This window comes from Notolabrus celidotus, chromosome 2 (assembly GCF_009762535.1).
Source record: "Notolabrus celidotus isolate fNotCel1 chromosome 2, fNotCel1.pri, whole genome shotgun sequence".
In the NCBI taxonomy this organism is placed as follows: Eukaryota; Metazoa; Chordata; class Actinopteri; order Labriformes; family Labridae; genus Notolabrus; species Notolabrus celidotus.
In genome coordinates this window covers 29,280,332-29,298,269 of record NC_048273.1, presented here as the reverse complement: position 1 = coordinate 29,298,269, position 17,938 = coordinate 29,280,332, and the positions used below count along the sequence as shown (strand labels likewise).

The 17,938-nt window shown below is 40.3% G+C and overlaps 1 protein-coding gene across 1 annotated transcript in view; it reads left to right on the top strand.

Annotated features, from left to right (window-relative positions):
* LOC117806357 (glypican-1-like) overlaps positions 1-17,938 on the top strand; it is a 53,171-nt gene that overhangs the window by 23,979 nt on the left and 11,254 nt on the right. The window contains exons 2-3 of the mRNA XM_034675274.1: positions 14,994-15,152; positions 17,566-17,783. Coding sequence (XP_034531165.1) covers positions 14,994-15,152; positions 17,566-17,783 — 377 coding nt within the window. The remainder of the gene's footprint in view (positions 1-14,993; positions 15,153-17,565; positions 17,784-17,938) is intronic.

Below are 17,938 nucleotides of genomic sequence, written 5' to 3'. Positions count from 1 at the left end.
CACCAGACTTTGTTCCTCCTTGAAGGGTAACGCCAACATGCCTGTGCTGGTTAAACATTGCTATGGTCGAATGGTTACATGCCATTTTAACCAGATGCAGCCTACATACAACTCTATCTCCATTTTCTTGATCAAAATACTGACAAACCCACTCTGCAGTATGAGGTGCCATCTGTCATCTATGCTTGTATGGATCTGGGTAGTAGAGCAAAAAAGCATGATGGCAGTAGCCATTATCTGGAGCTACAGCCCCAGCTAGTAGTGGGGGGCTTTGCTACAGCTGGGACACAACATATTCCTGGCATTTTGAGCCTACAGTAATACAAATATTGTTAACTCCTTTGACCGACTAGTAATTCTGGTGTCGACTAGCGATGGTCATGAATTTTGATATTTTAGACAACTAAATGAGCACATTCTGACTAAGAACACGACAAGATCGCACCATTCTGGTCTATCAGGGCAATGCATTTTAGGGCTGGGTATCACCAGGTCCCTGGTGATACGATATTATCACGATATTTTGCCCACAATAACGATACTATCACGATACTGCGATTCTGCAATAATCGATATATTGCAAGAAATATCATCCACGATACACCACGATACCTGTGTCACTGAAGAAATTCAGAATGTATTGACTGCACTGAATCCATTTCACAGAAATTACAAAACATTGTCAATCAATTTCACATGAATAACAGCAAAGTAAAGCAAAGTATCTTCTGCACATATGGTCTAAGACTTGACTTAGACCATATGGCATAGTAGATGCTTTGTATCTATCAGAGGCCCTCAATAGGCGCCCCTGGGCCGCATCCGGCCCGCCGGCCGCCTATTTGTGGCCCTCGTACTGTTATTCCTTCACTATATGTTTTGGTCGGGTCAGCACGTGTATACCGCGACTTGTCTCCATGCCAACGACACGCAGACAGCATGTTTCTGGGTCACTTAGAGTTCACTGCTGCGACTGCACTTTTTAACTTTCACTTTCGTTTATGGAGCAGTTCGCAAAATGGCACTTTGCCAGCTTACAGAAACTTTACCATTAGCGTTGTGAACCGTCCTCTCCTCAACGGTAAGCTCTGTGAACTCTTTATCAAGTGTGGTTTCATTGTCAGTATAGTAAAAAGCCGAAGTGGGCCCAGACTTTAGATCTGAAATTCGACGGTGTATCTTTTCGGTGTTTTCCGCCTTGCACCATTTTCTTTTTCTTCTTCTTTTTATTTCCTTTCAAAGAGTACTCTACCGCAGTACCCACTCTTATTCATGCTAAACGCCGTCATGTGGAGGCTTGAAGTAGTGACTCTGTAAATCAAAATTGTAGCAGGCTTTTGTGAGAGAATCTGTTTAGAACGGCTGTAAGTTTATTGTTTAAATATCGCGATATTTGGCGCCAGTGTATCGATAACGTATGGCAAGACGAAATATCGCGATATATGGTAGTATCGATATTTTGGCACACCCCTAATGCATTTGTTGTAAAATGGTGATCCTTTAGCCATTTCACCTAAATAGCTTCAGTTTGAGGTGAAAATAAAATCATCTGCAGCGATCTCTGAATGTAGAAGATCACTTTGGTCCTACATCTACAGAAAATACTCCAAGTCTTTATCTCTGTGATGGAAATTAAAGAGATTAGTTGATAATTTTTCCATTAACAGTTTTCTCTTCAAGATCTTTTCTCCCACGACTTACTGATGGCTCTGTCACCAAGCTTCCAAACTAAATTTGTATTTCTGTTTCAAATGATAACCAAAGCCATAAAAGTATGAGAGATGTTGTAATAAACTGCAATCATTATTTAGAGTGCTCTTTAAAGACGTTTCATCGACTGTAAATAACAGTCTGATTTCAAAGAGATTTTTCCTTCTTTCAAAGCACATCAGAGATTCTCCACCCTGCAGGGCTGTTTGTCAAACTACAATTTTCCTCCTTTGTCAGCAGGTTGAGCAATGGTCTAACATCTGGAAACTAGTCATTTGAGAGGCTTCAGTTATTCTTTACAGCGTGCTGATTCAGCTCCAGTGCGCACTGCCCGTCCGACCTCGCTCAGAGATTAGAGCTGGCTGCTTTGGTGCAGGTTAGATGCGTGATGGAACACTTCTACTCTGGCTGAGATTGTAATTGGATTTCCACGTCTCATTTAACCAGCTGGATGCCTCAACAGTCTCAGATATTGGAAACATCACAAGAGTTTTTCAAGTAAAACAAAATTGATCATGTTTTTGCATGGTGCAGAATTGTTTTTAATTATTTACAATTGAAAGAAAGTTCAACCAGAACAGTTTTATCCAGCTCAGCTGAAGTCAGCTGTGTACATACTCAATTATGATTAAAGTTAAAATCACAGTCTGGCAATTTTGTTTCATTTGTTGTTTAGAAAAACTGGGATAAGTCAGGATATCTACGTTGTTTCTGTAAGTCAGCACTATTTTAGCTGTTATTTTCTGAAGTTTATCTGTTACATTAAAAACTGAGCTGCTGATGCACATGACAATAACTTCACAGCAGATATTAAAGACTGCGGTGCATACACAGTCTGATAACGTGTGCATGTGCGCAATACAGATAATCTTTTGTGTGCATTCCATTCAATGTAACCTAAAGCCTCGGGGTATTATGTCTGTGGAAGTAACATTTAATGTGCCCCTGCTAAGGCCAGTGTGTGTGTGTGTGTGTCCGTGTGTGTGTGTCCGTGTGTGTCCGTGTGTGTGTGTGTTTAGATGGATAAAAGCTTGTACTTGTCATTTTAACAAGTGTTGTGTGTGTGTGTTCGTTATGAAATACGGTGACCTGATCTTCTTAATTGTGTCTGCTGACCCTGATCCAGCTAATCAAGGCCACAAGAGGAGGTTTGTGTTTGTGTGGGCCTTTTCCTTTTAGTTCAATGTGTTCTGGAAGTGAAAGGGAAGTGAAATCTCCCCTCATTTTTTGTATTGTAACAAATAGAATAAAACAATATTTTCAAAAGTATGTAGCCTAATTAATCTCTTTGTGAGATGTGAAGTCAAAGGACTGCTTCAGTAAGTGCTGACATGAGCAGAAGCATTATGGCTGGGACAGCCGTGGGACTGATGTAACAACCTTTTTGCTAACCAAGACAGTCTTTAACTTACTGAGAAAACATCAAAGATCCTTCAGGTTGGTACACTCTATGGCAGGATAGATTCCCGTATGTATTTGAAGCAGACATTCGTGATCATGGAGAGTTCAATGACTCTTGTTTTAGTGTTTTGTTTTTTTTCTCTCCCTTGCCCATTGACTCTGCTAATCTGGTACAGAACGGCGCATTTGTCAATTGTCTTCTTAAGGTCAAATAACTACACTTCACGTCATACAAACTAGGGTTGCAAAATTCCGGGAATTTCAAAGTTGGAAACTTTCCATGGCATTTCCTAAAATTCCCGAACTTCCTATGGAAATTTACTGGAAATGTTCCATTCCTTTGGAACCCTAATGCAAACTAACTATAATGATACAAACCATATTTGAGAAAAAGTTATTTGACATGTATTTAGATTTTATAGTTTGATCCATTATCCATCTGTGATCATAAAGGAGGCGGGGTGCATTAACTATACTGCTGCCAGTCAGTAGGGGGAGCTCTAAATCTTTTGGCTTCACAGTCGGTGAGCACTTGAGCCTGGTTGATACTACTATGCCAAATCTGAATGTGTGATGAGGAAACAGATCCACTTGTCTACCAAGAAAAAGCAAATAAGCAGACTTGATCTTGTGCTTGCCTACCAGCATTACCTCAACAGCCACACACTAGCTAGCACACTAGTAGTGCTATCAGGAGCGTGTTAAAAGTATAATTGACACGTGCTGAGAGTAGTGTGTATTTTGTGATCTTGAGTTTCTGAACAATGCTCCCTTTAAATGACAGGAAAATAATGCACCATCAAGTTTTGATGGTATTTGTGCTGGTCACTATCTATGCTGCCTCATGGTAGCAATGTGCCAACAAATCAGCTGGCCACACCTCTTTTCAATCAGACAACGGCTGTCAGGATAATTACATGTTTATTTGCTGCTTCAACAGAGTAAAGGACTTGAAATGACAGCTGCAATATTTAGTTGTAAGTTGGATGTGACGCTGGGCCTTTGCTCTTATTTTTTAGTGATGAACTATGTTGAATACAAAATATTTTAAGAGCCAATTTAAGTTTATATACTGTCAACACAACCTGTTAAATGTTCATGATACTAACAAGCACATTTAAATGATTACTTGTGATAATTAAAGTAGGATTATTAAAATGAAAAAGATGCATGAGCATGAGGACAGTGGAATACAACTAGCCTGGCTCTGCCTTTCAACACTTCTGAAGCCCATTCATTAACAAGATGCATGTTATATGTTGAATCTGCACATAAATAGTAATGTAAAAATGACTTTGTGGTTTAAGATGAGGCCAGGTTTCCTGTTTCCTCCATGCCTGCTAATCCTATCCTGGCTTCAACTCCAGTTAAACCCAAAAACATGAGACTGGTTCTTATCTGATCATCTGACTTTGGCAAAGAAAACAAATATTCCAGAGTTTCAGACCATTTTTTATTAGAAGATGACAGAATAAATAGGAATTAAAAGGCAGACGCCACTAGTAATAGTTAGTGACAGTTATCTTAAAAAAAAAAAAACAAACTTTAATGAGGAGATCTAATAGGGATATTTATCAAAGTTAATCTAAGATGGGTTCTCAGGAAGGTTTTTAGCTTCAATGAGCTTAATTAAAAAGTGAAATCTGCAACATTTGGATGGTACAAATAGTTTCTCTCTCATTCAATTAAAAGACTGTGTCATGTTTACAAACTAATTCCACTCAGTGATCAATGCTGGATCAGACTCCGGATAATCAGATTGCCATGTTTTGCAGCAAAGATAAACAACTTGGGTGAAAGACTAAGAACTTAAAAAATGCATTTTACCAGAGGGGAAATACCAATTATCTGTCTGTAGCCAGAAGCCAAACCAATAACTAATCCTGCGTCTGACATAGAAGACAGCGGCTTGGCACTGTAACACACAACACATACATAAAAAAAATAACAGTCAGGGAGAAATTAATCAATTCAAAGTGTCAGAGTGAGTGACAGTAGGGAACAGGCAGCTCCTTAACTGCTGAAGTAAATTTCAGTCTCAGCAACGCCTGATTAAATCTGGGTGTTGTCAATGCTGGAGTATTTGGCTTGAATAATGAAAGATTGGCTTGATGGGAGTTTGATTTGAGTTTCTGTAAAGTTTGACTTGGTTAGTTTTGGTTCAAAAGTCTTTGCAAAATATAAGTTGAAAGTGTTGGCTGCTTTGACTCTTCTGCCCCCCCAGCTCCCGTAGAGACTGTCAGTAAAGAAAAGACTGGCAGAAATATCTTAATTATGATCAATGAAATAGCCTTAATGATGATAGACATTGGATTTTAAAAAAGGGACATGTATGACAGCTCAGTAATCATCCAGTTTCTGCTGCGGAGCTTTGAACAGACACTGATGTTATTCCCAAACTACTGTATTTGGTGTCTGCACTGTTTATTCGTAGATCTTTTGTTTTTTTCAAAGAGGAACAGACCCCGACAGAAGATAGGGCACCAGTTTAAAACCTTTTGACTCATGTACACAGAGGACATCTTCTTAACCAGCCAAGCTCCTGATAAATAGAGCTACAGTAAGCATAAGCTTGACTTATAGCTCAAAAAGTATCCGAGAGGCACCTATTTTGAATAAAAGAACCTTTACGCTGTGTTTTATTGACAAAGCCGTAAGACAATCTGTCTTTTCTCTAACTGTTTTTAAATCTGATCACAGAATAAGGGAACCTGTTCAGCTTGGCAGCTAAAGCACAGGTCCTATGTACAAGTCTGTATGGTGCAGAGTCAGAGCAGTTGCAGGCCCGATTGCCAGCCTTGACCCTTTGCTGCAAGTCTTCCCCAGTTCTGTACTCTCCACATTAACTGTCTCTTTACAGCTGTCCTATCTGATGAAGGCCAAAAAGTCCCCAAAAATAACTTACAGAACTTAATAACAAAAATAACGTTATCACAAAACCAAGCAAACAGTTAACAATTTGAATTGAACAGCAGTATATACAGAAGTGTTTTGCAAGTGATACATTCTTGGCTAGGTGAAGCCATTGTTGCAGTTCAGACCTTTGCTGCCTGGTTGGAAGCATCTTGACATCTTGCAGTGCGATGCAGGATACCTGTTCACCACCTGCTTGGCACACGTTCTGATGTTGGCCCGCCTGTTGAGACGGGCTCAGGTATGTTGGGGCTGCCACAAGGAATGCAGGGAAAAAATTTTGTGAGACGGAGCGGGAGGGTGTGACAGAGAAGAAAGTGAGAGCCAGATGTGTTTGATGGGAAAGGGAAATGAATGGCTATGCAATGTTGTCTTGATGTGGTGTCCATGGCGACAAGTATGGGCTCTTACACGTCTGGAGGCAAAACCCAAAACAAGTTTTGAATTAAACCGATTCACTAATGGTTAAGTGCAAAATGCCCCGCAGCAGAACAGGGCTCTGCAGATTTTCTAATGTAGCATTTAGCAGCAGGAGGGCTGTGGGAAACTACACTCTCCACTTGGCACTATATGCACCATTTAATAAATTTACAGTCATAAATATTACATCAAACGTCTCCACACAATCAATACTGTAGAATTTACCTCATCAGGATTCATGCCAGTCCAATGAGGTGAATAAACTATTCATATGATAAGCGGAGTAGAAATTGATTTTGCCTTGAGGATGTGCCTCGTCTCAGAGTCTACAGAAACCAGACTGAGGCCACGGGGTTGAAGGTTTGAGCCCCTGAGCCGCTGATGAAATGTTAAAAGAGAAAGTGGGCGAGCAGCAGCTGAAAATAGAAAGCTGTGATTGAAGTGAGGAGCACTCAGGGTGGATATCACTGATGATTATGAGAGTCAAATTTAGTGGATTGAAGAAAGCATGCCCTGGTGACCTTTAACGGATACCTCCAGTAAATGTTTCAAACCTGAGTGGGCAGTGATTACATGAGGGGGTTTTAAGTTTTTAAGTCCTTTATGGTGGTTGTATCTTCAGCACATTTTTACTGCCCGGAGCATTAAACTCACATCAGGTGAAGCACTGTGTCTCTTGACATCTCATGCTTCATTTTAGTTTACAGAGCTGCAGGAGATTCTGCTGATCAGAAGCCAGGAAGGTTAAAAATTGTTCACAACTTTCAGATGTTAAGCCCTCAAAATACATCCTCTACTCAAGAGTAGGGTTGCAAAGGGGTGGAAAATTTCCGGTAAATCTTCGGAAAGTTTCCGGTAAATTTCCATGGGAAGTTAAGCTGAAGAATTTTGGAAATACTCCATGTTGGAAATAATGTGAATTTATGGGAATTAACCGTAAATTGAGGGTAATTTAATGGAAAGATATCATATCCAAGCATAAATATTTGTTTTGTTATAAGCAGACATCCATCCAAAATAATACAATTAAAACAGATTTATTTGTAAGTAGAACTTTATCAAGTGTTAAATATTCTATTGAACAATCAATTCTTTCATTGAAGAACAAAATATGAATGTTCAGTTAAATATTACTCATCCCTCCGACCCAACCCATTCAAAAATTAACAAAAAGGTAACCCCAACAAAGTCCCATTCAAAATGTTAAATAAAAAGTGCATGTAGGGGGCGTGGTCTCAATAGCCCTGCAGTAAGCAGTGTGCTATGTGCATGTGATTGAGGAATAGCATAGATATTCAACTGTACTTGCATTAAATTTGGTTGTTTTAGTCAGGATTATGCTAAAATATATTTTCCCAAACTATAAGTCCCCTATTCAGAGCCAACCTTCAATTTAGTAAATTCCTGGTTTATTCCCATAAATTCCCGTTAATTCCCATGGAAAGTTTCCAACTTTGAAAATTCCTGGACTTTTGCAACCCTACTCAAGAGTAAATATTCTGTGTCTACCTGATATTGTAGAATTTCTCCCAACTTACATTCATATTGCAGTGGGCAGATCTGAATTGTACATTTCTATGAGAAGCTAGAATACATTAACTAGGGTTAAAAACATCGAGGTGGCCTGCAGGGCCTCAGATGTGTAGTGGTTGAGCTTTATGTTTGCCTGGCTTCTCCTCTGCCCTTCATTTTGTTTGTCACATTTGGCCATTACAAACAATATAAATAAAAAACAAAACAAACCCACACTTCTTGCTGAAAGCCTAGAGGGAGTTTATCTCATTGCATATCACAGATGGACAGAAAGTAACACTCTGGGTATTTAAAGTTTATGTCTATCCCCACACACCACTGCTGTATCCTTTCATGACAGATCTCCATTTATGTTGCATAGAGAGAGGGGGAGCTTTGTTTGTATGTTCCTTACTTCTTCAGACGTCTCTCTGTTTACTGTACCTTGGAATACCTTGTTTATTTTGCCTCAGAAATAGATTTAGGTTATAGGGTACTGCTTTATCACTGCTCGTCACGTAACCTAATGGTACAACATGGGATTAAGCATTCCGGATGAGATGAAATGAAGGCAGTCCCTCTCAGTCTGTGGGATAAGATCCAAAGATGATCAGGAAAGATAGATGGGATTAGGTGTCTGAGCTATTGTGATTGAGGTTAGAGCCAACCCTCACAACTACAGGTTGTAGCATCAGCCAGGAAATGTCAGAAGTGGCTTGTATTTCTCCTTCTTGGAAAATTTCACAAAAGAACTCTCCATTATCTACATTTGAACACTTCATTGTATCTCCTCTTTGCTCCTGAGGCGTCAATTACCAACCAGATGTTTCACTCCTTTAGCTTGTTAATGAGATAGAACAGACCTTGAACTGGAATTTAGAACAATCTGCAGCATATTTTCAGGTCATAAACTGCAGGTGATGTTGCAAAAAATGCAAGGAGTTTGAGTTTGGTTGTGTTTGGGGTGAAAGATGGACCAAACAACAAATTAATTAAATCCAGGAATCTGAGGTTTGTTTGTTTTTTTTAACCTAAATAAAGGTCAAGGTATTTCAATCTGACCGAGGGTTCTATACTTTAACCAAAGCTGTGTATTTTCAAAGAAACAACTCAAAGCACAAGCTACATAAAAGAATCAGACGCTAAAATGTGCATCCGTTTGACACACATCAAAGCAAACCTGGTGCATCTGAAGGAGATGCCATATGGCTGTGAGCAAGTGTATTTGATGGCCTAACCCCTTGATTTCACTTCAAGCTTTTGCACCATGTTCCGACACTTCAGAAATGGTTTCAGTGGTTATGGTGTGAACCGTCACAGGAGGCAAAGACATAATTTGCTGCATACACTTCCTGTGTAATTAACACGTAAGACTGAGAGGTTGCTTTCTGCGAAAATTACCGAGAACTTTCAGTCTCACGCTTGCTCTAGTAGTAGAAAGCTTTGCTATCACATTGCATTCTTCTTTTCCATTGAGGTCTAAAGTATCCTAAAAAAAAAATGGCCAATTGCTATGTCAACTTTAAAAAAAAAAGCTACATCTGTACTCCACCAATCAGGAATGCTCAGCTCTGCAAGGTCAACCGAAATGTCCCTTTAATCCAGGGAAGTACCAACTTCCAGTGCAGGGATCATACAGGGGATAAAAAGAGTCCTTCAAAATGAAAGTCCAGGTATCATGTTCACAGTAAAATTCCACAGATTTGATTTGACTTTCTGCACCAACTTTAGATTTGTCCTTTTCAAACAGCTGAAAACAAAAGGGACTCTTGCCTTGATCCACAGAAATGGAAGATGCTCTGGGCTTCATGTTAAGGATGCAGGAGACATTTTTAAAAGATTGATTATGATGTTGAGTCAAAGAAATTATTGAAACCCTCAAGAAGTTGCTGCAAAGACCGCATATCAAAGTGTAACAGGGGACCAATGAGTGACAACAAATCCTTGAAAACATTTTATAATCCAGCCATCTTTTTGTATTGTCGTATCTCCGGGCTCCTCCCTCCCTCCCCATCTTACGATGCTCTTAGCATCTTATTTTTTGATGTGAACAAGACCTTAGGGATCAGGGAATGTGTTATACCAATGAAGGTTTCTAGAAATGTAGTTGGGAGCCCTTGTGCGTGCGCCCCCAAGGATATGTACTAAGCTAAATATATACTGAAGCTTGAGGGTAAACACAGGCAAATCACTTCCTCTTATCTCTCCTCCTTTCCTCTCCCCTCTTCCTTTTTAACACTCTATTCTGAAAAGCACCTAAAAGCACTGTTTTGCTTCAAGGCTTTGCTAAAAATGAGTTTCCGCTATACTGACAATCTCACTCTCTTTCTATGTGCGGTTGATTGCACGCTTGCTTTCCATTTCCCATCATCAAGCCCTCGAGCAAGGCACTTATTCACAGATGTGGTGTGATAACCTGCACTTTGTGGAACCTTCAGGTCTCTGTAATGTGTCTGTCTGCTTGTGTTAGCATGTTTGCAAGCTTGCGTTTTGTACATGTGTTGGTGTGTCACCACTGTGCTTAGTTGTGTCTTTCCTTGTGCATTAAGTTTTATAGCAGGATGCCAGCTGCTTCCATTACCCAGCAACCCGGGAATGCAGTAAAGCATATGTGTCTGTGGTAAACGCCCTGCGTCGTCTAGGTTGGTACACAAACCAACAACTAAACGCTAACATTAGCTGCAGTGCACGAGGACCCAAAGATGGTGTCTCTGAACCACATATGCGACACTGATGGTGTGGTTTTCAACTTGGGCAGAGGTATCTGAAATCTAATACGTATTTCCGCTCCATGGTGCTTCTTGATTTGGTTCATGTTGAGCTGATTGATTTTTTGTGAGTTTTGGGTAGTACCTGGTACTTTTTTGGTCACCTTGGCCATGGTTCAAGTGAGCTTAGCTGTTACCAATAGTTGTTTTAGTTGGATTGAGTGGTCTGAGATGGTGACTGTAAATGTGTAAGAGCTGAAATACAGTTAGGCTTCACAGCATGCTAATTTTAACAAAAAAACATGCAAACGTCTGGAGTTTACTGATTACATGTTACATCACATGAAGTTTCTGCTTGTGTCTGGTTAGCAGAACACAAGCAATGCTCATTGTTGATTGATGCTCATCTGAGAACCTCCCCTCCTGTGAGCTGGTAGCATCTTCAATGAAAAATAAAGTACATAAAGAAAGGTACGAGTAGAAGTTATGAGCACATACAGTGGAGAACAGTCAGTATCCTGCTGTGTGGAAAATGGAGCATCGCCTCCGAGCTAGTTCAGGCAAGCAACTTGAGCTGCACTGATTTCACACATCACAATGCATCATTCTCACAATCACATGACTAAAAAACATATCTCTCAGCGTTGGGGGTCTGTTTTAGCTGCAAGAAGTCCGGTCTCTGTCTTTGCTCTGTCACTGCCACAGCTGCCCTGCCTCAACCTTTCAGCCCCACCACGTCCCCAGCATCCACCCGTAGGCTCTGACTATAGGGGATTTAAGATACTATGTCAATGCTCGTCAATTTCTGCTTGTAGAAAATAAGACTGTGTGAGGATTGATAAGGTCAGAGCCTAGACATCTAACACACACAAGAAGTGGCATATAACCCCTCGACCGGAGCAATGCATAACCAGCGGAGGCATTTGGATGTTGACCTGCGAGGAGGATCGAAGGCTGGTGGTGCTAGTTCTGGTAATGTTAGCCACACTCAGCAACCAATCTGACATAATTGTAATTTTAATCCATATTTCTGTTTAAATGACAAGGACATCAGAGCATCCCTATAATTGAACTTCATTGATGCCCAAACAAGATGTTAGCATACATGAAGCAGCACATGTTAAATAGAAAAGTAAAAAATACAGACATACAGTAAAGAGAATGAACATTCTTTATAAGAGCACTCAGGTTAAGAAAGGTAATTATAAGAGGTAAAAAAGCATAGAAGAGATGGCAAATATCCCACCTGAGTAAGTAAAAGCACTTTCTAAACCATGCTTTTAAGGGTGCTGTATGTATACAATTATTAGTATTACATATGTTATACAAGGTCATATGTTGCAGGATGTAAGATGCAAAATAAGACAGTGACTAAATGTAACATGATACAGTTTATCCATATAACATAACATATGATTTTATCCGCACAGTTTATCTGAAAGCTGCGATTGACGAGACAGGAGTCGTGTGAAGAGACTCAGTTTAAGTGTGAGTAAAGGAACCCAGGTGTTTTTTGTCGAATGCAGCACATGGGTTTGATCTCACCTGCACCGGACACCTGAGGACCACTGATGACATGAGAGTATCAAACCAGTGGTGTGTGTTTTTACAACTGAGCAAAAATATCTCTCACGGCAACCCAAAAACGAATGTGGGAAAACAAGTGAGGAGCTATTTCCTTTACACACACACACACACACACACACACACACACACACACACACACACACACACACACACACACACACATGCACATGCCCACATACACATACTCTACTTACACACCAGCCAATGAAAGATTCATGTTGGAGCGATGATGACGGCGTTTTCTCTTCTGCTCCACTTATCCTGTGGACGAATTCTGCCCCCCAAGCCACGCACGCACGCACGCACGCACGCACGCACGCACGCACGCACGCACGCGCGCACGCACGTGCACACGCACACACACACGCACGCGCGCACCCACACCCGCACCCACACACACACGCACACACTGTCAAATGGTAGGAGGGAACAGTTAAGAGGAAAGCAGCCTCTGATGAACACAGCTTTGGGGTACTTACTCACCCTTAACCTTCCAAGAGGTGGGCACACACACACACACACACACACACACACACACACACACACACACACACACACACACACACACACACACACACACACATACACACACACACACTTATGAACACACACATGCACAAATACACACATGCACAAACATATTTGCTGTCAAGAGACTGATGTTGCAGACTGCTTTCCAGGTTGTCTGGCAGACTTGGTGAGTGTGTGTGTGTGCACAAGTATGTCTATATTTGTGGATGTGTGTAAAGATCTTTATTTTTACTCTCCCCTGTAGCAGAACCCCTGTAAGAATAGAGAAACAAGTTTAGGTTGGGTGTGCCATGATCAGGGTTGAGTTTTTGGCTTCAGGGCAAAAAGAGTCAGTAAAAAGAATTTTATCCTTTCTATTATTATCATCAGTAATCAGCCCTGCAGAGTTCCCGTGCTGCACTGAAGGAATATTTTCCAGTGTTTTTATTGGGTGTCTTATGTACTCTACATATATGAAATACTTCTGTTTCACTTGCAAATCAATACTTTGTTCTTCTTTCACACTACATTTCAGGGGGAAATATTTTTATATTAATTCCATTTATTTTACAGCCAAAGTTGAGTTTCACTACAGATGCAGCTTACAAAATAAACAACTACTTTTTATAATTTCATGATTCCTTAGAGGAATGAAAAACTTGAATCCAAACAGTTTAATCTTGATGACATAAATATTAAAAGTGCCATTCTGCGTGAGTACTTTTCCAATATTTCTGTAGTTTAACCAAATTTACATTTTGAATGTGTAGCTTTACTCGTAATTGCATCTTTAGTGGAGTAATTGCTGTCTCTCTTCACCCACTCTCAGTCTTTTTTTTTACAGAATAACTGTCAGCAAAAGTTCCTGGGTGGAACCTTAAACCAAGGATGTGTTTAATAAAACTCTGATAGGCTTTAACTTCAGAATCCAAAATAAGTTCATCAAAGCATGTAATCGTCAGCCCAGTTCTCAGTGACCTCAATGAAGTGACTGTAGAGACATACAGCAATGGAGTACAAGGTGTAACTTTATTGTCATGCCACCTGTGTTGCCTTTTCGCCCAGGTTGTTATTGTGAATGAGAATTGGTTCTCAATTGACTTACCTGGTAAAAAAAAAGGTAAAATAAATAGAAGTAACTGTATAAAAATCAATATGCTTCAATGTGGTGTATGTACTCTGTTTGTGCTTTTCAGGTTGTAAGCTATTTATAAACTGATTTCAAGAAGGCAATAAATGATTAAAACCGTGTTGTTAATGACATTCAGATCCTTGACTGGAGTACCAACAGAACAACACTTGAAAAGGTGTTTGTATTCCTCATTTAATTCAGTCAAAGTAAACATCAAGAAGCACAGAGATGAAATAAAATAATCATAGTTAATACTGGCTCTTTTGAAATTGTTGAATTATTGATGAATGAACAATATAAGTGAATAGTACAAGGAATTAATAAAGTACCTCGCCACGGGGTGATATGGCGTCCTATACTGCGGCCTGGTTTGTCAGTATTTTAATCTAGACAATGGAGATAAAGTTGTGTAAAGTCGACGTTGTTAAACTGGCATGTAATGCCTCGACTGGAGCAACGTGTAACCAGCACAGGCATGTGAACGTTAACCTGCAAGGAGGACTGAAGGCACATTACCCACATGCGCCCACAAGTAATGGCATGCTAATACTTGCTAATATAAAGCAAACACAAAGTGCAGCGAGGTTGTTGTCTGTAAACCAAATGTATAAGTTTTGACAGTCTGATCTGATGACGGGGCTTCCTGCAAAGTTATTACCTTTCATTTTGGGAAGGATGACTCTGAGAGTGTTTGATTCACAGCTGTCATTGTGAACACAGCTCTCTCAGTCACACAGATCAACCTCATCGGGAGCGCCTGTTAGCCTAGCGGTTTAAGTGCATGCCCCAAGTACTGAGGCTATAGTCCAAGTCAAAGTGATCATCCCTCCCTCTCTACTCCGCACACTTCCTGTCTTTCTTCAGTTGTGCTAACTAATAAAAGGTGAAAATTACAAAAAAAACATAGCCATGCCACTAGTGTTGTAAACAAAGACTGAACTCTGCACTTGGCATGATTCTGTCTTTGATTTGGTGTCCAGGCTGCTTTGTGTTTTTTTTGTAAATGTCCAATTTAATGGACTGATATATTCAATTATAACGATGATGTTAACTAATTTAAAAAATCAATTAACTTTAATGCCTCTGTGTCTTCCTGACAGGTGAACATCTGAGGATGTGTCCTCAGGGTCCCACCTGTTGTACCAGTGCCATGGAGGAGAGCCTGGCCGGCCTGAGCGGCCGAGAGACTGAAGGGCTGATCAGAGAGGCCGGCAGGTCGCTGCAGGCAGCCTTCAACGCTCTCCACAGGAGCTTTGACAGTAAGTACAGCGAGTGTGTGTTTATGTTTGTGTGTTTATGTGTGTTTGTGTGTGTGTATGTGAACGTGCCATAGAGCTGCTCATTACAGGCAGAGATCAATTCCAAAGGTTCTGTGCTGAAGCCCAGAGGAGTGTGACATTTGTAAGTTGCATCTGTGAGTTTGTGTTGGGTACATGCTCTGGCTGTGCTTTGTGCTCAATCCTGCAACTTCAAAAGAGTGAGTGAATGAGGCAGGATGTGTTTGTGTCCTGTGCGTCAAGGGTACCCCTGACTGGGTGTTATAATGAGAGCGGAGTCAGCCAGACACAATGAAACGTGATAAGCCGATCCCCTGATCTCAAAGGGGCACACACACACATGCACACACACACATGCACACACACATGCACACACACACAAACAGAGGGGTGTCCCCCGGGGCAGTGGCTGGTTCAGCTAATGAGCAGTTGACCCACTGAGGAGCCGAGTCTGCAGATCACTGCACATCAGAGAAACAGAGGGATGGAGGGAGGAAGAAAAGAAAGAAAATGGTAAAACTGCCACAGCTAATGATCGAGACGAGATAGACAAATGTGGAAAGAGAGAAATGTGTCATTCATTTTTGGGTAAAAACAGAAAATCAAACCCAACATGAACAGAAGAAGAGAAACAGAAAGCAGGAGGTGGACTAGTCAGAAAAAGGAGGAGGAGGAGGAGGACAGAATTATTAGTCTGAAGGCAGCAGGCCACCTCAGTAGCAGTAATGTGGCCGCCCATCTGGTTGTGGTTACAACAGGCTGGCACTGGTCCACATCCTTTGAGGCACCACACCAGTTTACTGCAGAGACAGCAAGCTGACTCCCTAATTCTTTGAATTTGACCTCTCTGTTCCTGAATATCCATCTGGCTGCTAAGATAATTTCAAAGAAACCCTAAGATATGCTAAATAAATGAATAAAATAAATAAATAATCAGCTAGCATGTGAATACAGATTATCAGTGAAAACACACTGCAATCATTAGTGTTTCATATTTAAAGAAAATTAAACAAATAGTTATTCTTTATTGTTTTAGCATCAAGCAGATACTTACTGCAGGATTTGTTTCATGCTATTCCAACATTGGCGAGTTTGGCATTTTTGGGAGGTCACGGTTTGTGCACATTAAACAGTTGCATAATAAAAATAACGATTGAAAGCTTAACTATGCATGAGTCAGTATAGCATCAATCCAATACCAGTAAAGTTTTTGGACCCAATGTTAGTGTTGTAGCATTTATCAAATCACCCAGAAGAAGAGTTTGAGGTTTTTTTTTTTAGCAAAAATATACCTTTGTGTTTCTAAAGAGGCAGCACTGTGCATCCAAAGCCTTTGCCCGTTCATGGAAATTGTATTTATGGGATATTCAAAGCTTTTGTGTGGAGTTTTTAGCTTGTCATAAAACAGACTGACATTTACAGTGATGCCTTATCATGACTTATTAAATAAAACTGGACCATTAGCACAAAGGTATATAATCTAATACATGCAGTGTACAAGATAAGCAAAGGCATAAGAAGAGCCTCCCAAAACAGGAAGTGCCTCACAGCAGCTTTAAACCCTAAGATAGATTCAACCAGTAATAATGTAAAAAAGGTGGTTCAGTTTTTCATGCATAAACTCAAAATTATTGTCTCCCATCCCTCCAGTTCCTCTTTTCCCTAAATACATTTTAGTTTCCTTCAGCTGTTTGTTTGGTTTCCATCAAACAACTTGAATCTTTCGTTTCAGGCTCCTGGCTTAAACTAGTAAGGTTTGCAGAGGCAGTACACAGCTGTTTAATGCAAAACGGTTATTTAAACCTGACCTGATTTCAAAAGCAAAACAAAGTGATTCTTATTTTGAGTTCAATAGGGCAAAAATAGAACAATTTCATGACTTAGATTCATGAGATTTTCCAAAACAAGATCCAGTTTAACGTTATTATATTTAAATTTTAAGTTCAGCTGTATAAAAAAGGCCAATGTTTTGCTACAATGTTAGAAAATATCACAAGGCTTTGATAAGAATTTGAAAGTTTAGCTTGTTGTCGAATTCTTTCTCAAAATGTTGCGTTTCTTTTACGCTGTCTTGTAAGCGTACGTCTTTCCTAATGTCGTCTTCCTCGCCACCTGGCTCTGTTTTTTTCTGCCTAAATGTTGTCTGTTTGTAATTTTAACTTCACTACGTTAACAAGTAATGAAAAAACATGAACGTGTTTATATAAAACGAAAAAGGACCCCATCGTTCAGAGCTCAACTCTTGGTGCTACTCAGGTAGATACCATAACCAGGAGCCAACTGCAGATTATTTTAATGTTTTTGATTCAAGTAATTCACCAAAAGAAGAAAAACATACATAACAGTCTCATATTATAACTCTTCCTCTTCATTTGTTCCTCTCTTGCTCTCTCAGCTTATTTCACTGAGCTGCACGGTCGTTCAGAGCGCTCCCTGCAGGAGGTGCTGTCTCCACTCGGTCCTCTGTACTCCCAGAACACTCGTCTATATGGAGATCTGTTCACCGACCTGCGACAGTACTACCGGGGCTCCGCACTTAACCTGGATGAAACCCTGACTGAGTTCTGGTCCCGCCTATTGGAGCGCACCTTTAAAACCACATCCCCCACAGACGTGAGTAAAGTCCACTCTTCATACAGTTATTCATAAATAAAATGCTTGTTTATTGTGTAAAGACTTGAAACTTCCACATTAGCTTGTCTTCTTTGACCAAAAGGCTACTTCCTGTGTATTTTATATAGTAAAACCTCTTCACCAAACACATCATT